The following is a 22,032-nucleotide window of genomic DNA, read 5'->3' on the forward strand; positions in this document are numbered from 1 at the left end:
AAGGAAGGAAGGAAGGAAGGAAGGAAGGAAGGAAGGAAGGAAGGAAGAAAAAAGAATATATACGGCTAGACACAAAGGGTCATATGTTATATGATTCCACTTTTAAAAAAAGTCCTGAACAGGCAGGTCCATAAAGACAGAAAGTAGACTAGTGGCTGTGTGCCTTTGTGCCCCTATAACTTCCAACGCTCCCCTTCCTGCCTTGACCTCCTTTCTCCTAAACTCCAGCCTGTCTTCCCTCCTAGCAGCGCTACCCAGAAACAGGAGGGGCAGCCCAAAGACCCTGCCCAGCAGGTGCCTGACCCAGAAGAAGCTCTCAATGCCATGTCCCCCATCAGACTGGCAAGTCCTTCTCACTTCCCTATTTCTGTCCACAGGGTACCATTTTCTCAGGGTGCAACACCAGATTTTCATGAAAATGGTTTGTAGAGATGGTCGGAGACAGACCAGCTGACGTGCGAGCCAGAAAGGAAAAGCCAGGCTACGGGACTGATGTTTTCTCAGGTTCCATGCCCTGCTGGAGACACTGGGGAAGTTGGGGTAACTATAGATGGGGTAAATTTGGATTCCCAAGAGACAGTGACAGTCAAAATTGACCAAAGCCGTCTTTTATAATTGCATTTCCAAATGTGTGTGGGTTTTTTTTTTTTTTTAGCATTTCCTTATATTTAACTAGTTTAAGAGCATGTTCTCAGTGACCACATAGAACATGAGTGATTAGAGAGGTGACCAGCATGCCTTTAAATTCACCTGACTTTATGATTGTTGTTACGTAAATATCCTTATAGATAACTCAGTGCAGAACAATAAGACAAATGATGCCAAGAGAAAGGGGCCCCTCCTAAAAACCAAAGGGCTCCACAGGCCAAAAGAGGACAGAAGGCAATTAGGACTTGGGGGAAAATGTAGGGAGGTTTTCCTCCCCCCACCTTTCTGTTATTACTACATTTTTTTGAAACGGGTGTGCCTGGGGACAAGAATCAGGAGGTTTATGCATTAGGTAGATGCCCTCGTTTGCAAAATGGACAAAAGAGTCAGCTTGTGGAGCAGATTAGATGAAAGGAGCCAAAGAGCCCAGGGGCTACAATCAAATCTGAAAGAAATGAGTGGGGGAGGGTCAAGGCAAAGCCGAACAAGTCCCGAGATCTGAGCCACGGTCTTTCTGGAGAGAAGTACAGAAGTGCCAGGGCCCAGGGGCCTGCGGCCGTGGCAGAGATGGGGTCCAGCAGCGCCATCCTGGTTCCAGAGAGAAGGAAACAACTGTGGGCTGGCAGTGAGAAGGGAAATCATGCATAGGAGAGGTGATCAGGAGGCCGCTCCTTTGAGGTGTTTTGGAACTTTTCACCTTGAATCTATCTGCCAGGATTAATGATCAGAAACCCTGGGAATGAAACGGTCGAAAGTTAATAAATCTTTGTTCTGATAGAGCATTTGTGAGGTGCCAGACACTGGACGGGGCTTATGTTTGTATGTTCTTGTGCTCCCTTAACCTCCACAAAGATTCTGGGGAACACATCTGGTAGCCCCATTGTAGAGACAATCAAAACTGAGGCCCAAGGTCAAACAGCTGGTGCCCAGGGAGGGAGGGCTTCAAACCCAGGCTGATGTGGTGCTAAATCCATGCCCTCTCGTGTGGCTGTCTATGCACCTGCTGTGTATGTGCAATTTTAGAGCGAGGGGGATAGCTCCATGTTTGTGAACTGGATGACCTCTCAAGCAAGCAGTCCTATCTGAAAGGAATCGGAGATAAAGGGATGAACAAATGTTTCAGATCTATGTATACATCCAACAGGATCTGGGGCGTCCCGTCTTTGGCCCTGTTCTGAAAATCACTAACACTAGCAAATGGACAAGGGAAATTTTAGCAAGGAAGGTAAAGAGCACAGGGAAATCAATCACATTCAGAGGATTTCAGCTCTATTTTCCTCTTTTTCCAGAGTTTTGTAAGATGTTCTAATAACTAACTCTAACTAGGAATTTAGCATCTTCTAAATGCCTTACTAATATGAATTTCTTGAATCCTCACAAGATCCCCATGAGACAAGTATTATTATTATTATTATTATTATTATCATCATCATCATCATCATCCCCACAGAGAGGTTTAAGCCAGTTGCCCAAGAATCCAAGACAGGGCTCACTGGTTCATTGCCAGGCTGTCCAAATTTATAATGTACTGCCTCCCTGAGATCCATGGGACCTTCCAGAGTTGTCTTGTGCAAGGACTGGAATCTCCAGCCAGGCTGCCACCACCCTGTTTCCTCTCCTTGGACCCACCTGCAGACACACCTGGCTGAAGGCAGCACTCTTTCCACGGAGCTAGAGCTAAGCCTCAAATCCATTTTGAGCCACTTTTAGGAAACAAGTTGCCAGAATGGAGCAGGGCTGGTGCTCCATGGGAAACCGCTGCCGCCTTAATTCACACGGAAGAACAGGAAAAACTCGGGATGCCCTGTGGCTTGCTCAAGGTCACAAAGTTTACCCAGTGGCAGCACTGGGACCACAACTAGGCCCCTTTGCTCGTCATCCAGTGCTTCTCCCCCTAGAACTTGTTTCTGATACACTGAACACTTGCTCTTGAGCCTTTCGGGGCAGGAAGTACTGCCAAAGTGAGGTACAGCACACATCTGAACAGTAAAAATGCACAGCAGAGCCGTGGCAAAGGGTCAGGGCTGTGGACATGAACGCCCAGGAAAGGCAGCGCCTAAAGCCAACCTGGAACTTGGGCAACTGGTATTCCCCAAAGCGAGTCGTCCAATGGTCACGGTCAACCTCATCGGTGTTTGACCAATGGCAAGCGCACATCTATGCACTCCTAGGAACAGCGTTCATCTGACAGCAAAAGAGCTGGTTTCCTTTTTCCCCGTCTGCTTGTGGGGCTGCAGCAGCCCAATCCTGCTCTGTGCCTTGGAGGTCTTCCTTCCATTTCATTAGCTCATCCAGTGGGTTGTGAGAAGTGAATGGAAATAAAAATCTGTTATGCGTGTTATGGAATTTATTTTAATTCCACCACTGCATCCTAAGGAAACAGATTTACTAGTAATTAGTGGCCCCATCCTGGAGAGAAGGCAGGCGGAGGGAAGGTCCAGAAGGCTGGCGGGGTGTTAGCAAGGGGGCCTGGGGGTGGCAGCGTCCATGCCCGAGCACCTCTACCACAAAGGCTGGGATGTGAGGTCAGACCCCAGAATGGGCTGTAAGGGGTTGAGGGGGCGGGCCCTGGGCCCCCCTGGTTAACTCCAGCCCAATCCGGTGGCTGACACAGAGATGGGTAAGAAAGAAGTGCTTGCAGGTGGGGCAGTGGGGATGGGCCCGGGGAGCACCTGCTCAGAGGAAGGGCTAGAGGTAAGAGAGAGGTGGGCCCAAACGGGCAGTTGGCACAGAGCACTAGATGCAGAGGCTTCCCTCTGAACACAACTGCACGGGAGTTCTGAGGCCAACGGGCCCAACGAAGGCCGAAAGGGCGGAAGCGGAAGCCAAGATGACAGCAGCTTGTAGGAACTTTGAGTAGAAGGCAGGAAGTGAAAAGCACAGCAAGGCCCTACGTAGCACTGGGATGAAACCTCCAGGGACCAGATGAAGGGTCAGACCAGGGGTGAAGAATGTTTTTAATTAGGAATCACTGACTCATTAAAATAACCCATCCAAGGGTGATGTTTAAATAAAGTAACCTAATTGTAAGTTTGATGGGCGAATGGAATGTGTGTATGTGTGGGTGGGGGGGGGGAGGGAGGTGCTAGGGCGTTTGGAAAAGAAAAAAAATATATAAAATGCTTTACTCTCTCATTAAAAAAAGAGAGAGAGAGAGAGAGAGAGAGACATTATTAACTAATAAAATAAAAAATGTATCTCAAACACAGAGAGACCAAAACAGGGACACACAGACATGAGGAGGGGACAGTTGAAGACACCTGTCAGCTGGCCACTCCTGCAGGGCTCCGAATAAGCCACACTCATCTGTTTGGACCCATCCTGGGTCCCCTTTAAACAAAGGGTTTGTCCCTTCCTGGCACACGACAAGGTTTCCATTGTACAAGAACCGAAGTACTCTCTGGTCCCTGAAACCACTAACATCCTAAAATTGTCTCTAGCAGCTTAAATGGCATTTAAAATAAATACTGTGAATTGATGAAGTGACCCATTATGTTAAGCACCCATGCCTGGTGTAATCTAAACCAAATCTTACCCCATTATCCTCAAAACTGCTAGATGACTCAGCAGGCCCTCTTGCCAGTGACTCTGTAAGAATCAAACACAGAGGCCACACTCAAGGAGGACCGAGTGCTTCCTTCCAGTTAGTTCTTGCAATTGGTTTTATGCTGGGGGAAAAAAAACTCCTCTGTTTCTTCTCGGCAGCTAATAAACCAAACAACTACTAGACAACACACACAGGTTCCCATTATGTAACCATTATGTCCTATTGTTCCATGGGTTTCTGGGTCTAACTTCCACTGTGTCCTCTCTGGACATCACAGTGCTCTGAAGCACATCTTGCTGAGAACATGGGCCGTCGCCATCCCAACGTGCCCACGAGTCATTCCTTGTTCACAACCACCACATAACATCCCCCTTGCCGTGCGCCCGCTTGCCTACAGACTTGTTGCCCCTTCTCGCAATGCCCTTTGTTCTGTTTTCACATGCCCACAATCTATTTTTCAAGGCCTCGTTCAAGGGTTAATTGACAGCCCCTACTCTCCCACCCTCCTGACAAAAATCAGCCTCCCTCCTCCAAACGGTGTGACACATGTGCTGCTTTGGCCATGCCTGCCTTCTTTTAGTTTCAGCTCCCAGGGCCACTCCACACCGCGGGGTTCTCCCCGACGACCCCTGTGTTGTCGCCCTGGGTCAGCCAGTTGTGCATGTGAGGGGGGCCCACAGTCAGCTGGGCTTTGCCGGCCACTCCCCGGGCCTCTGTGTCACCTTCTACCCCTGTTCTAGGAAGCGGGTTCTTCAGGGCATCCTGTTTGCCTTCAGTCCCAAGATTGGCTGGGACCTACTAACAGAGTTCTTTCCCAGCCTAACTACCTAGAACCAGTGCCCTCCTGCTTGTTACAGGGGAAAAGAAGGAACATGCACATAGTTTGAAAATGTAAAGTATAAAGACGAGAAAGTGAGTATAAATCAGGCACTTTTTCTTCTACTTCAGTCTAACCCAAACCGTCCACTGGCATGACTGGGCAGCTCCCTTCTTTATATACCTATATTTTTATTGTAGAACTTTTGCTCCTGGGCGTTAGCAACTTCTTGATGACCAGTACCACCCACCGAAGGAACACAAAAATATTAATTAGGGAGAACAGGCACATAGTTTGAAAAATCTCAGCACCATGAAAGTGTCTTGAGAACTCTATATACAGATATAGCAAATATAGAGCAAAGAAATATCACAGGAAAAAATGAGCAAATCCTTGCCCACCCTCTCAAACTCCAACGAAGAGTCTTTTGATTTTCACATGTACAAGAAAATTAAAATTAAAATTAAAATTAAAAAAAAATAGGAGGGCTGCATTGAAGTGGATGTGGATTGAATACGCATCTGAAATCTGTAATAATGTGATTCTCAGCGCTCAGAATAATTAGAATTTTAGACCCTATCAGAGAGAGAAAAAAGGTCCGCACCTATGAGATAGAATCTCATGGTGAAATCACTCAACTTCAGAACCTTATTGATGTTTTCTTCATGCTTTCGCGTCCGGCAGAAACAACCAGAAACTAATATCCTAAGAGCAAGTCTTACTTAATGTGAAACTTAATGAATAAAAATCCTGTAAGAAAATGTGCTCACTAAATAAAATCCCTCTTCTGAAAATAATCCAAACACGAATGATATTCATATCATTGTTATAGATCTAGAGGAAAAATATGCACAAAACTTTGAAATTCACTTGAAAAAACTCCCAAAGGCTTATCGTAATTGGTTTCCATTTGCCATCTGAAGGGAGAACAGATTTTTTAAAATTATGCATTTATCTTTGAGAGTGGAGGGAGTTCCCTTTTTTCCTTAGATATTTAGGATATCTATAATGGTCATTAAAATGAGGATTAGTCAAACCTGCCTGCCTAAATTTCACCTGTCCCAAGCAAACAGGCAAGGAAATCCTTCAGTCGCCGATTTCACAGGCTATTAAAAAGACAATACGTAATCACATGGCTTATAAAACAACAACAGAAATGTGATGCCATCTCTTTGAGGTACTCAAGAAACCTGAAGATAAATATTCCTTTTCTCAGCCACATTTATAGTCCACTCCTTCACACACGTGGCCAGCCCTCGGCATGTACTTTTCAGGAAAAGAGGCTTACCGGCTCTAAACCAACCAAAATGCACAGACCACTCCACACTAGAAGCCCAGTGCAGTGGTAAAGCTCTTGGTACCACCAGACCCATCTGCTTTTGTGCCACTCCGATCCAGGAGGCTAATGGGGACAGGAAACTGGAAACCTCAGGAGCCCACCAATTGCAGCTTATCTGCACAGCGGACCTACAAAGCAGTGATAATCCAGAAGTATCTAGGAGGCATTTTATGGCTACTTGTAACCATTATTCTTCTTTCACTTTATTCAGTCATTTCAAAAGAAACTTAATAGCCAAAGCAGAGATGGACAGGCAGCTGGAATTCCTTGAGCACGTGGGATAGGACTGACAGCAAAGCAGCAAAGGGTGGGCTGGACAACGGGAAGGACGTCCCCCTGCAAAGGACGCTGGTGGGGACAGGAGAGGGGTAACTGAACTCTGAGCCCTGGAACACCCCACAGCCAACCCTCCAGGCACACGCCGATATTAGGGGCCAGCAAGGAAGAGGGGGACTACCACGTTCACCAAAATGCCAGAACACCCCAAACATTCCTCATTTGCCCGAGCACTGGGAATACCTAACGGGGGGTGTTTACACCAGCTGACCAGCTCAGTTCATGCTACTCTCATATCCCGACTGCCACGTCATTCCAGTTTCACCAAAGCAAGCCGAATACTTCCGAAACAGGACCAGTTGGGGCAGACCAAAGAGCTAGTCCCGGTTTCGGGCTAACAATTCATAGCAACCAGGAGACATAAGTAGGAAGAGATAAAGAGAACTGGACAAACAGCCCCAACCCACAGCAGTCACACTTCTCCAGACAGTGCCCACTCCTAAGGAGGACAGAGCTCCCCTGGCTGCTACCAGCACAAGGGCACAGGGCCGGGGGGCGGGGAGGGGGCGCTCTAAGAGACCTACCTTGCAGAAGGGCTCCATTTCTCTTGAAGAAGGTACTGCCCGGCCAGATGGGTGGACCTGATGTGCTGCAACAGAAGAAAAACCAGTGTAAGTGTGGGCTCGTGGACACTCACTCAACCGCACTCAGAACAGCCGCCTCTCCAAACAGAGCCCTCAGAAGGCTGCAAAACACTTTCCCAATTACGCCCTTTAAAAACACATCTTTAAAAACCACCAGATTGGGCGCCTGGGTGGCTCAGTTGGTTAAGCAACTGCCTTTGGCTCAGGTCATGATCCTGGAGTCCCGGGATCGAGTCCTGCATTGAGCTCCCTGCTCAGCGGGGAGTCTGCTTCTCCCTCTGACCCTCCCCCCTCTCATACTCTATCTCATTCTCTCTCCCTCAAATAAATAAATAAAATCTATAAAAATAAATAAATAAATAAATAAATAAAACCAGATTTGTTTTAAGTTGAACGGGCTCCGTATTTCACAGTGCGGAACCTGTCTGCGTGGGTATTCATTCTGCTTACTATCCTGACCCTTCTCCCTCCTGAGCACTGAAATCATTTGCAGGTAAACGAAACGGCACGTTCACAGAGTTCAACATCACAACGTATCACTTAAGAATGGCTGCTAATGGATTCCTAATTTTATGAATTCACGCAGCAGAGAACTTCTATCCGTGTCTTCTGGGACCAAGTGGGTTTTCCGTCACTTCCTAGTGACACCTGCCTGTGATGAACGAAAACTTGCCTTTCTTGGCCTTTGGCCTTTCTCCTCACGGAATCCTTAATACACAGAAATGGCTTTGATGGACTCCCTCCCTCCCCCATCCTCTTGCTTGGTATCCTGTTTTCCATTTCTATGCTTAAAATGTTGCCCTCCATACCCTATAAAACATTGTGCAGATGTGGCTACCACCATGGTCTGGTAGTAGGAGAGAGGCAAGAAAATAAGGAAGATCAATATATACAGACACTTTACTACATTTATAGATGAGCATTTTCACTGTTTTAAGACTCCCAGTGAAAAACTTTATAACCAAGCCAGTCTCAGTAAAATATCCTGGGAGTGGGAAGTTGGCTATTCTAAATCAAGGATTGGTTTGGATTCATGCTAGAAAGCACTTAGTCACACATGTTACTACATCCAACCCAAGACCGTCCATGGCAAGTGATACTGGTTAAGGCACTGTCAGTCACAGTAGAAAAATAAAAAGATGGTCTGACGGTTGTAAATCTGGTGGGCATGCACACACAGAATAAGAACTCCGAAGGGCCACGTCGTGAACACCTTCCCAGTCACCCAGGGTCTCTGGTCATACAGGACAGCAATCAATACTGTTAACAAGGAGAAACACCAGCAACACATTCTGCTGACCCAAATTTCGTTACCAGAGAGGTACAAACAGCATTGCAGGTACGGGGACATGTTACATGGTGGGTGAGGGGCGGAGAGAGAGAGGGAGAAAAGAGCTTCAGTGCATAGAAATACTTTTCGACGTCAAAATAATGCCAAACGTCCGAGAAAACACACACTATGAACCTTGATGTAAATGAACCTTTTTGTTTTATTTTGTTTGGGATTGACTATACTCAGAGTAAGTGAGAAGAATGCATCGAAGCTACAGCTCTTCCTACATGCCTCTCAGCTCAGGCAGGTGTGGTCGAGTGCCAGGCTGCGCAGGACACCGGATCTGGCTGGGGTCTCAGGGCCGCAGGATGATGGCAAGCTGATTTCTCTTCCATCTGATTCCTGTCCTATTCCATGGAGGCTTTTAAGGCTCAAAGATGCATGAAAAATAATGTGCATTAAAATGCTCAAGATTATCTTTTAACAACTCCAGCCAACTCCCTGGGATTTTTACCATCTTATTTTTATAAGAAAGCAGGAAACAGCAAGCTGGCTGTTGCCAATCCTGAGTCACCTGATTGCTAAAGATATTTAAAAACCGAGGACTTCATTATATAGGAGTTGGTGCTTCGAGAGAATTCAATAATTGAGTATTACTGCAGGAGCCTGAATATCCAGCTTACTTCCATCCAAATCTCCTCTTTATCCTGACCTTGATTTGGCTGAACACTGAGGAGACGCCAGGCATGGCGTGAATGTGGGGAACTGAGGTCAGGTAAATCCAGTGGTTTAAGATAAGGAAAATTCTCTGCATGATAGAGATCTACTCGGCGATTTCTACAACATCCTTTTAAGGTACCTAAGTCACTGATCACTATTCTAGTCGTTCTGCCACGCTGCCCACATAATGGATACTCCAGTCGTGGAGAGAGATTTGGACTGGCCCACCGACCTGCTCTTACCTGGCCCCCACTGTCAATGATGAATTCACCTACAGTCTCTTTTTAGCTCAAGTTAAGCTGGTTCCCATCATGCTAATTGCAAAGCTTTGGAGCTCACTAGCCAGATAGTCTACAGGCTTCTTTTGGATGGTCCCTCAACATGGCTAACTGTCAGGGGATTCAAGGATTCATTAAGTACCTATTGAGAACTGTCCTTGGTGTGAAGGACACAGGGGAAAAATTAAAAGCCATATTTTATGGCCTCTAGGAACTTACCTAGCTCCAACGTCCTGTGACTGTGTCTTAAAAGACATACATGACTATAAAAAGGCCAATGGATATGGCCCTAGTGGCTGTAAGTTGGGGAGGCAGCAAAGTGATTTTTTTTTTCCCCCTCCATCTGGTGATGCTCCCAGCTCATTGGCCTTTAAGGCTCAAAGTTGGTTTTTAAAAATTAAATGAAATTACCTGAAAGTGTTTATTAACCATAGGAATTTAGAGAAGAAGCTAACTGAGGTCTTCACAGGAGTTGCTGAAGCTACTCTGGAAACCACTAGTTCGGGGCGCCTGGGTGGCTCAGTCAGGTGTCTGCCTTCGGCTCAGGTCATGATCCCAGGGTCCTGGGATCGAGCCCCTCATCCAGCTCCCTGCTCGGCGGGAAGCCTGCTTCTCTCTCTCCCACTCCCCCTGCTTGTGTACCCTCTCTCGCTGTGTCTCTGTCAAATAAATAAATAAAATCTTTAAAAAAAAAAAAAAGAAAGAAAGAAAGAAACCACTAGCTCATGTGGCAAATCAAGAGGAGGGGAATGTAGGTATGACACATGCAGGGGGAGAGGGGTCGGGGGCTCTCTACACTCGGTCACTTAAGTGTTGGTGACTTGTAAATGGTCACTGCCATGAAAAGCGGCCACTAGGGCCCCCTTACACCTACTGGAGCGGGTTTTAATCACCTTACAATGGTGCTCACAGGGTGGGATGCTGGGATAGCAAACTACCATTTACAAAGTACAGCAATCAACGTTTTCCCAATGGGATCCTCCATGCTGTGGGTGGGCAGGGCAGAAGGAGGGGCTGAGGAGATGGAGGCCTTGAGAGGTGAGGGGACTTGCCTAAGCATCACAAGGCTAGTTAGTGATGAGCCCACGACCAGACCAGGGCCTCCGGTGCCGGCTCACTGTACCACCACATACATACCATGGCTCATCTTCCCCGTTTCCTCTTCCAGTCTGCTGGCACTAAACTCTTGTCTATCCTTCTTCATGGAAGAAAGCTGTGGATGGTATTTCACTAAGAATCTCAAGGCCAGGGGTGCCTGGGTGGCTCAGACAGTTAAGCGTCTGTCTTCGGCTCAGGTCATGATCCCAGGGTCCTGGGATCGAGCCCCGCATCAGGTTCCCGGCTCAGTGAGGAGCCTGCTTCTCCCTCTCCCCTCTGCTCCTCCCTCTCCCCTCTGCTCATGCTCTCTCTCTCTCTCTCAAATCAATAAATTAAAAAAAAAAAAAATCTCAAGGCCAATGGCTAAAATCAACAACACAGGAAACAACAGATGTTGGCAAGGATGTGGAAAAAGGGGAACCCTCTTACACTGTTGGTAGGGATGCAAACTGGTGCAGCCACTCTGGAAAAACAGTACAGAGGTTCCTCAAAAAGTTAAAAAGAGAACTACGATCCAGCAATTGCACTACTAGGTATTTACCCAAAGGATACAAAAATACTGATTCGAATGGACACATGCACCCTGATGTTTATAGCAGCATTATCAACAATAGCCAAATTACGGAAAGAGCCCAAATGTCCATCAACTGATGAATGGATAAAGAAAATATGGTATGTGCATATAGAAAGAGAGATATATAAACACAATGGAATATTTCTCAGCCATAAAAAAGAATGAAATCTTGCTATTTACAATGACGTGGATGGAACGAGAGTGTATTATGCTAAGGGAATTAAGTCAGTCAGAGAAAGACAAATACCATATGAGTTCACTCATATGTGGAATTTAAGAAACAAAACAGATGAACATAGGGCAGAAAAAAGAGAGCGAGGGGAAAACCGTAAAACAGACTCTTAACTGTAGAGAACACACCGAAGGTTGGTGGAGGGGAGGTGGGTGGGAGGAGGGGCTCGATGGGGGATGGGCATTAAGGAGGGCACTTGTGATGAGCACGCGGTGTTACATGTAAGTGATGAATCACTAAATTCTACCCCTGAAACTAATATTACACTATATGTTAACTAACTAGAATTTAAATAAAAACTTGAAATAAACAAACAAAAAGAATCTCAAGGCAAAATCCCAGGCTAGAAAAAGTAATCAGGCTCACCGTATGTGAAAGACAGACACGTGGGCTCATAATTAGCAGAAATACCACAATGAGGGTGCCACAAATGTCTCATTTCACTAACGCTCTAACAAAATTCCATGACCTTCAGCACCGTATGGCAAACCCACTTGTGACAAAGGCGGCTGACTGACAGGTTAAGAGGGCTCTGTCTGCCAGATAAGCAGTTTGTGAACTGGCATTTGAGCACATTGATCCAGGCTGATCATTAAGACCAGAGCTAAGCCAGCAAAAATCCCAAGAGAGGAATGATACCATCTTGAACAGCATACCCAGCGTTTGCTGGGTCTCAGCCCTCAATCACTTCCTGGGCTGTACCCTTGAAGCTGCATGACTTCCAACTCCCAACGGGACACCGTGAGTCAACAGGTCCTACAGCCCGAAGGTGGCTCTTGGCATAATGATGCGTTCAATCGTGGGATTTTCCTCCACTCGTGAGCTTTCATCATTGTGAGAACCAGACAGACTGTAACCAAGACCCTGGGACGTTCTGCCAAGACCCATACACCAGCCTGGACTCATGAAAGTCAAGAAAAGTACTTTTTTCTAAGTACTTTTTTAAAAAAGTACTTTCTTTCCTAAAAACTCAGCTACCAAATGTGAACTGGTGTATCTAAAAGAGAGTACAGGATACCCCAACATGAGTGAACCTTAAGGATACTACACTAAGTGAAATAAGCCAGACACAAAGGGACAAACACGGTACTAGACTCTAGCGGTCAAATTCATAAGGACAGAAAGGAGAATGGAGGTTGCCAGGGGCTGAGGGGAGGGGAGGGAGGGGAGGGTAAAAAGTTGTTTAATGGGTACTGTAGTTTTGTAAGATGAAGAGAGTTCTAGAGATTGGTTACACAACAATGTGAATGCACTTAGTTAACACTACTGGACTGTGCACCTGAAAAAACTAGTTAAGATGGTAATATTTAGGGGCACCCGGATGGCTCAGTCAGTTGAGTGTCTTGATTTCGGCTCAGGTCATGACCTCAGGGTTGTGGGATCGAGCCCCATGTCGGGCTCTGTGCTCAGTGAGGAGTCTGCTTGAGATTCTCTCCCATTCCCTCTGCCCCTCCCCCCCCAAAATAAACAAATAAAATCTTAAAAAAAAAAAGATGGTAATATTTAATGTTATATCTACTTTACCACAATTAAATTTTTTTTTTAATTTAGAGACAGAGAGACAGGAGAGAGTGAATGAGTGAAGGAATGCAGGCAAGAAGACTCTAGAAGAAATATATCGAAGTCTAAATAAAGAGTTTTGGGCAGTGAAGGACCAACCTACGTGCTGTCTGTGAAGGGACAATTAGCACCTCTGCTGTAATGGTCCACAACACACTAAAAAGCAGAAAGCCCAAACCGACTGAGGAAAAGGAAAAGTGATATCGTGAGACCAGTCTATCCAAATCCAGTATTTACAGGGCTTGCCTGATACTTTGTAGGCAACTGAACTGCCTCCCGTCATATTCCCAGCCCTCGATACTAGAGTGTGAAGGCAATTGCTTTGGACGTGTGACATCTACCACCAGGCTGTGTTTACCCAGAAATAAAACACTCAAAGCACGTGTACTAGCGGGGGAATTCCCCCCCCCAAAAAAACCCTGAAATTCTATTGTCTTAATTCTGTGTATTCATCACCAGGAAACAGCAGAAAAACAAACGTGACCCATACCATACACTAACACAGACCCCTCGGGGGAAGGAGGCCACGAGGTTTGGAAAGAAGAAATCAGAGCAGGCTGGACAGAGAGACGCAAGTCAGAAGGTACCAAGTTTCACAAACTATCGCTCACAATTTGAGAAGCACCACTAAAGAGCTCAGCTGAACGTTCAGCCTTCTTGGGGACATTCTTGATACTTTTATAACCTCCCCCCCCCCAAAGAAAACCAGAGCATGATGACATTTCAAAGGGATCTCAGTGGCCACCTGGCCCCAACTGAGACGTGGTGGGGGCTGGCACAAGATTTGGGCACAGGAGTTTGCTCAAAACACAGCCTGAACGTCTTTTAACTTGGCCAAGTCTCAACTCCATGCCATCAAGTGGGGGCAATGACACGAGACAACGCACGTAAGAAGGACGCTCGGGGACCTGCACGAGCCCGGGCGGTGATCGTGATGACAAGGACACTGCGGTTCGGGGAACTGAAGAGACGGGCTTGGTGCCAACGCTAGAGCCTGTGCGCTCCCCGAGCTGGGCTCCGCATTCCTGCAACGGATGAGGTGGCCATGCCTTCTCTCCCTCTTTTCTGTCCAGGTGCTCTGAGATGGTCTCATTGCGAATGTTCCTCAGTCCCAAGTAGCAGCGAACAGTTTATAAAAATCAACAGGCTGCAAGCAGCAGCTTCACAAGATGCCACCTACTCTAAAGAAAGCTAAAATAAAAAGAGAGAACTCGGGGCGCCTGGGTGGCTCAGTGGGTTAAGCGTCTGACTCTTGGTTTTGGCTCAGGTCATGATTTCAGGGTTGGGATCGAGTCCACGTCGGGTTCCATGCTCAGTGTGGAGTCTGCCTGGGATTCTCTCCTTCTTCCTCTCCCTCTGCCCTTCGCCTTGCTCACACACCTGTGTGCGTGCTCGCTCGCTCTCTCACTCCCTCGCTCTCTCAAATAAATAAAATCTTAAGGAAAAAATAAAAAGAGGTAACTGCACAGAATCCTGCACAGATCCAAACTGGCAAGTGTGGCTGCCCACAGTGATCTGCCAGGGTCTGGTGGAAACATACCAGGACTGGCCACCTCTTGAGAAGGCATTACTGAAACATTCAGACAAAAAGGATCCAGGACCACAAAAGCCACAGCAGAGAGCAAGGCAAGATCACCCTGAGGGCAAACCATGGACCATGGTAAGAAATGGGAGTCACTCTGTTACCTTAGCCAAATATGAAAACTAGAGACTCATCCAAATGGATCACCCTATGAAGAGTTCTTGGGTGCCCATCACCGCCAAGGCCCTGGAGGTGCTGGGGGTTGAAAGGGTTGTGAGAACTTGCTGTGAGGACAGGACAGAGGCAGGCGGCTGTCCTGGAGTAAGAGCCACCGTGTTTCCAAATGGTCCACCAAGCACACGATGAAGTTTAGGATTCCCTCCTTGGACACGTGTGTGAACCGCTGCTGACCTGTGGCAGGGGGTCTTAACCTCGGCACTATTGGCATCTGGGGCTGGAGAATTCCTTGTCACGGGGGCTTGTCCTGTGCATCGTAGGATGCTCGGCAGCCTCCCTGGCCTCTACCCCCTAGATGCCAGCAGCTAAGCCCTCCCCTGCTGTAACAACTACAGATGACTCCAGACACCGCCGAGCATCCACCGGGGGACCAATCTGCTCTCAGGTGAGGACCACTGGCTTGGTGGCCAGCTACTCCACTAAGCTGGCCCCAATCTTCTCCCACGCACCAAATCCCAAACCTCCCTCTCCACATCTCCATCCGGCAATGTCACCTCCTCTTTTCTGAAACCAAAGCCATTCTGCATAAGCTCACTCGCCCTCTGTCATTTCCACCTGCATCTGTACCTTCTTCCTTGAAAAGTGGCACCCTACTGCCCTCTTTTCCTCTGGAATCTACGCTCCCTCCATTACCCCTTGTACCCTTTGTCTCCACTTGCCCCTCCCTTCCGAGGGCTAGTAATTTCTTATCTCGTGCATTATCAAACAGCAACCGGTGTTCAGCCCCTCCTCAGCTCCCACAGCTCCGCCAGGCACTAGGCAAACCCCCCCCCCCCCCCCCCCCAGCTGACACGGCGTGCCTGGCCTTGACCCCATCACATCGCTGTCTCCAAGGACCGGACACAGTCCTCTCACACGGACGTCACCAGCGGCCTCCCAGTCAGCCGGCCGTTCGGGGCAGAGGGCCCTCGATGGCCCTACAGCCTAACCTCCCCTCCTCCCCGCGCTTGCAAGAAAAGCTTGCCTGTTGTTTCCCGATTACATAAATTCCGTGACTTCTGACATTACCCCTTTAAAACCCTTTCCAATTTTAACCTCAAAACACCCTTCTAGCCCGATTTTCCTCGTCCCACTCTCCTGTCTATATATCCTGTGAGCTCTCTGTCCAGCCTGGGCCCCATAATTATGGGCATTCCTAGAATGTTAGCCCTCTCTCTTCTCTCTTCCTATTCCTTTCCTAGAAGAATTTATGGAACGATGGAAAATCCGGCTTTTTCCAATTCTGCATCTCCAGCTGACTTTGTCGGTAGACTCTGGAACATACCTCTGGCTGCGTGCCGACATGGTCCTCAGCTGTCACCCCACCAATCCTGTAAATGAAGGGTCAGGCTTTCTGCCTCTGCCTCCCTGGTGGCCCCCCTGGGCACTTCCACACTGCCTTGGGGTTCTCTCGTCTCTGTGAGTTCTCTAGGGCTGCCATAACGAAGTACCACAGACGAGCGGCTTCAACAACAGAAATTTCTTGTCTCACAGTTCTGGAGGCTAGAAGTCCAAGGTCAATGTTGGTTTCGTGTAAGGGCTCCAAGGGAGAATCTGTTCCGTGCCTCTCCCTGAGTTTCTGGGTTTGATGACAATCTTTGGTATTCCTTGGCTTATATATGCATCACCCCATCTATGCCTTCCTATTTACCTGGCCTTCTCCCGCTGTGTGCTCACCTGTGTCCACATTTCCCCTTTTCATATTAGCTTAGAAGTCCACCCTACTGCAGTATGACCTAATCTTACCTGATTACACCTACAATGACCTTATTTCCAAATCAGGACATATTCTAAGGTACTAGGTGTTAGGACATCAACATATGAATTTGGGGTGGGCGAGGGGGACGACAGCTCAACCCATAAGTGTCCATGGCTGTCTCTCTTTCCATGTGGTGTACTCACTCTCCGCAACGCGAGAGACACCTGCTGTCTTTTCTTTCCCTAAATCTCTATCACCTCCCGCAGTGCTTGGAACTTGGCTGGCACCTATCAAATGTTTGCTGAGGGAATAAAAGTTGACAACGGAACTCAGCATTCCTCACAAAAACAAAGAAGAAAAAAAAATCACTCATCCTTTGGTGATCACCTGTAAAATTCTCAAGTTCAAAATTCGGAAGTATCCAACACCTTCCTCTCCCACACTCCTGTCTGCCGTCACCCATTGCTGCCAAGCCTTTCTTTCTAAGGTCTCTTGTGTTTCTGCTCAACTGGATCAACTGACACGCAGGTGTTCCTACTGGCGCCCTACCGAATCTCCCGCAGGACTCCAGGAGGCCCTGCCTAACACCTTAGCAGCCTTCCCCAAGCACAGCACAGCATCTCCATTTGCTCTGCCCTGGCTTTGCAAACTGCTCCTCAGGAAAGCCCAGGAGGCACCCATGGTGCTGCCAACAGTGGGGGTGGGTGTCTAGGTGAGGTCCTGGCCCAATGTCAACAAGGCGTGTGATTTTTCTTGCATCTTCTGTATTGAGTTTCCACATAATTTCTCATTTGAAGAGTTTGGTGATTACAAAAGTGGGGGAAAACCAGTAGCTAATAGGGCAGAATCAAAGCCAATAGGTTCTCTGCCCCTCAGAAGTCTTTATATTCTCCCTGCTCCCCAATATGCCACCTGACCAGGTCTCCAGACTACACATGGACCCCATACACTTCCGAGGCCCGTTCAAGCCAATTCTGTTCCCCTCTGCCTGAAATACCCTCTTCCCCTGTTCTCTTGGCCTGTTCAGCTCCGATCCATCCTTTGTTGCTCAACTCCAATCCCAGATCCCAGGGAGAATGTTCCCGATCACTCCCACCCTGGGACCTCTCCCCTACTCTGAGTTTGGTTTAGTAACTACTACCTGTACAGCCAATTGGGAACTGATCATACTCTGTGATGTTTTCTGATTGATGTCTTCTTACACCTTTAATTCACTTTCCATAGGTCTGTGTCTTGACTCCCAAAGAGCAGAAACCCTATGTGGGCAGAGACTAAAGGTGACTTCCCTCCCAGAATGTGGCCAAGTTTGTCGCACACAGATGGGTGTCATTACTCTACTAAGTGATTTTATAAAACAGCAGAAACACTATCTGCATATCATAAAGAGAATTACTTCAAACACTAAGGATTAAAAAAAAAATCTCTTATAGACATAATTAAGTCTCTTACCAAGGAACTAGCCTGTAGAGTAACATTTCTTCTCCGTCACCATCTCAGATAAAAACTTAAAAAATCTTTTAAAAATGGAAACAAAATGATAAATCTCCTCATTGATGGTAAGTAATAGGTTAGGTAATTTAGATTACTCTTTTCTGTGATTTCTTGATTACTTAGGAATATATAAATAACTAGATAAGTACATGTATATTTCTGGTAATATGGAATGCACGTTTGGGTCCACTGAAGAAATGCTGCTCAAAACCCCAGCTATGAATTTAGATGCATTCGGCTCATGATACATTTTATGAACAGATGCAAAGGTGTTTATCATTATCTCCGAGCTACACAGTTTCTAATTTTACATATGAAAACCAAGGCATCCTTCAGCATAAAGTACATTATTTGCATGATATATTTGCATTTGTAAAACACCCACATTTACTTTTACTGCTTAATGGGCCTGGTTAAAATGGGCCACTCTATATAAATGGAGCGCACTGGTTCCCAACTCAATGGTGCTGATAAGAAAATGACTCCTTTTAGATGCAAATGAACCTACTAATCACAATTAAAATGGTGGAGTTGAGGGAAGCTGAGCAGCTGTTCTAAGAGCTGCAAGTCTAGGGCCAGTCTGGTTCTAGCTTAATCTTTGGAGCTGCCTGGGACTCCCCAGGGGACATCTGCCCGAGGTGGGAGGTGGGGGGTGGAGGGCAGGCAATGGGATAAACTGAACTTTCTAAAGGTGGATGGGAGACAGCCCACAGCCCCAGATCTGGGCCGACTACGCAGCTGTGGTCCATCCAGCCTACCTGTGGTATTAACCCAAACCTGTCCATAGGGCCAGATTTTAACCCGTCGGGTTCAAAGGACACAAGCTGAGCAGAAGGGAGGAGGGCTGCATTTGCAAAACTCATGGAAGAAAGGCAAGCCACACATGGGAAGAGTTAAATGACTGAAACCTCCCCTTCAAGTGGTGCCGTCACCATGGAAAATAGTATGGTGGTTCCTCAAAAAAAAAATCACACACAGAATTACCATATGATCCAGTAGTTCCTCTTCTGGATATATACAAAAAAGCACTGAAAGCAAGAGCGCGAAGAGATAACTGCACAGCCTTGTTTAGAGCAGCACTACTGACAGTAAGCAAATGGTGGAAGCGACCCAAGTGTCTACCGATGGATGAACAGACCAAGACTTCGGTATGTACACACAGCGGTCTTCAGCCTTAGAAGAAGAAGGAAATTCTGTCACCGGCTGTTACATGGCTGAACCGGGAGGACGTTAACCTGTGAAATCTACCAGTCACAGTAAGACAAAGACTCTATGAGCCCACCTGTATGACGTACCTACAGTAGTCAAACTCACAGAAGAAAGTAGAATGGTGGCTGCCAGGGGTTGGGGGGAGGACTGAGAGCTGCTGCTTCACGGGGACAGTTTCAGTTTGGGAAGATGGAGAAGTTCTGGAAACGGACGGTGGTGCTGGTTGTGCAACAAATGAATGTACTTAATGGCAGCGAACTGTATCCTTAAAAATGACTGAGATGAGGGCGCCTGGGTGGCTCAGTTGGTTAAGCGACTGCCTTCGGCTCAGGTCATGATCCTGGAGTCCCTGGATCGAGTCCCGCATCGGGCTCCCTGCTCGGCGGGGAGTCTGCTTCTCCCTCTGACCCTCCTCCCTCTCGTGCTCTCTGTCTCTCATTCTCTCTCTCTCAAATAAATAAATAAAATCTTTAAAAAAAAAAAAAAAATGACTGAGATGATAAATTTATGTTATATGTAGCTTACTACAACTTCAAAATAAATAATAGATAACTAGAGAGATAGATAGATAATAAAACAAGCAGACATTTCCTAATGGCCAGACACTGGGGGGCAGGTGGTGCTTCTCTGCTCCTCTGTCCCGAGGCTCTGAAAATGGAGTGGCTTTGCCCACCTTTTCTCACTTGTCCTCTCACTGAATAAACATGGTTTTACACGTGCTATGAGGACATGGCAGTGAAGAAACCATCCCGTCCTCCAAGATGCAGGGACACAGATGGGTAAAGAGACCAAGGATTGTACAGAGAATGACACACAGCTCTGGACGCACAGCTGTGAGACCCCTGCCCTTGGGTCCTTCGATTACTCTGCCATGAATGAAACTGACACTAGACCTTCTTGTTGGACAGAAACCATCAACAATCGCCTCTCTTCCGCAAGGACTAACCTGACTTGGTCCTCCTCTGTCTCTTCTTTGAGGTCTGACAGCCTTGGCCTCGACACATGGACTTCAGGACCAACTGTCTTGCCAGTTCTCCTCCAGCTGCCTCCCCAGGGACACTGCCGATCCTCCACAGGTGTCACCCACCGAGCCAATGCTCAGCACACGGCCCGGTACTAAGTGCTCCCTAAATGCCAACTACCATCAGAGCCCCAGGAACAGTCGCTTAATAGACTCTTGGGTGCATTCCTGTGGAGTTGAAACCTGGAGGCGGTCCCATGGAATTTCCCCATCTCAGCATCGCTGCCCCATGAATACAGACACCCAGCCCCCTCCAGGAGCAGCTTGTCTGCTGACGGCAGTTCTCTAAGATGGAGCAGCTGATGGTGGCACAGGGACAGGTCCTAGCCTTGCCCTCTGGCCATGCCGGCATGGAGGGGCTCCGGGACTGATGACCTCCAGCTCTTCTTTCCTCCCCCTGGCAGTGGTTCTGGGGAGGTCTTGACAGAGCACCAGGAACTCGGTGGAATGTGTGGAACCAGTTGGGGACTTCAGACAGAATTGGTACAGCTGGGGATGAGTGACAGAGGCGAAATCTTTACCTAAAAACTAAAGATTGACTCCTTTAAGAGGAAATGCCTCTGAAGTGAAAATATCATTTCGCCATGAACCCGGTGGCAAGTGTCATATCCCTGGGCCATCTCCCGTAACCTAGAAGCAGGAAGGGCGGCCCACGTGCGTATCTTCTGTCCCAGGATGGCAAGCATCATTCTGGGGCCGTGACACACAACCACACGTTGCCCAACGCAGAGAACGCTAACAACATTACCTCTCACGACTCCACTGAACTATGACAACCTTCAAGAAAAACCTCACTAACAGAGACTAAAGTCACTATGATCTATTCATCACTCAGGCTTGTAGAGATTGAGTCGTAGATCCAAGGCTGAATCCAAGTTCTGATACAGTCTGATTCCTGGTACTTCCTGCCATGCTGAACACCCGTCACAGACGGGAAAATAACCTATTTTGGGGAAAAGTGTGATTTACCTTGATTACTCATTTCCTCCCCATGAGAGCCAGTCCCATCCCACACCCCACCACAAAGATGAGAGACACGAATGCTGATTTCAGAAAGTTGATGACAGAGAGCCAGACACCTCTGTCTGAATGTTCCAGCAAGGGTACCAAATCCAGGCACTCAAGTTAAATGCTGAAGTTGCATGTAACAACGCAGAAGTTTATATTTTATGAAACATTTTCCCTACAGTTTCTTGGATCTATTTGTGGTTGACTTCGAAGTGATAAAAAAGCAAATCTCCATTTCCACAAAGTAATCTCTTCCATCTGCCAAGGCAACAATATTGTGATGAGGCGTCAGCACCTGAACTGTGGCTTTGTCCTGATACTTCCAACCGAGCATAAAGAGCTGCCCGCCCCCTCAAAGATGTTCCCTCCATTCCTTCCGCACCTGTGCTCCCTGGCCACCTCCCCCACCACCCATACCTGTCACAGCTGCTTGCTTGTGAACTTGTCCTGTTCTCAAACACAGGGTCCTCATGTGTACCCTGAGCCTTGTCCAGGGAAACCAAGTAAGTGGTTGGAAATCCAACTGCACTGGTTCTCTTTCCACATCATGGGGGCTAGGGGCCTATGTAACGGACTCGTATTAATCCCTGAAAACCGAAAACCCACTGGATTCTTCTAAAAGCTTGTGGAAACATTCGTTCCTTCCCTTAAAGGAAAATGAAGCAAATAAACTTACTTTATAGTGTATTACATTCAAAGAGAACGTACTTTCAAAAAAGTAACGTTACATCTTGGCCATGGTTATAGATATGGGAGACTGCTTTACAAAACTTGGTGGTACATGGTGACTTTTCAGAACATTCCTTTCCGCACAAACATACGGGTAGCATTGTGTGAGGTTTTTTTGTTTTGCTTTGTTT

The 22,032-nt window shown here is 47.2% G+C and overlaps 1 protein-coding gene across 8 annotated transcripts in view; it reads right to left on the reverse strand.

The window, feature by feature from the left end:
* The window catches only part of FOXN3 (forkhead box N3), a 386,804-nt gene that overhangs the window by 105,102 nt on the left and 259,670 nt on the right, over nt 1–22,032 (reverse strand). For all 8 annotated transcript variants that reach the window (XM_032405758.1, XM_032405762.1, XM_032405756.1 and 5 more), the window contains one exon: nt 7,212–7,276. In XM_032405758.1, the coding sequence (XP_032261649.1) occupies nt 7,212–7,276 (65 nt within the window). The remainder of the gene's footprint in view (nt 1–7,211; nt 7,277–22,032) is intronic.

This window comes from Phoca vitulina, unplaced genomic scaffold (assembly GCF_004348235.1).
Source record: "Phoca vitulina isolate PV1807 unplaced genomic scaffold, GSC_HSeal_1.0 scaffold7, whole genome shotgun sequence".
In the NCBI taxonomy this organism is placed as follows: domain Eukaryota; kingdom Metazoa; phylum Chordata; class Mammalia; order Carnivora; family Phocidae; genus Phoca; species Phoca vitulina.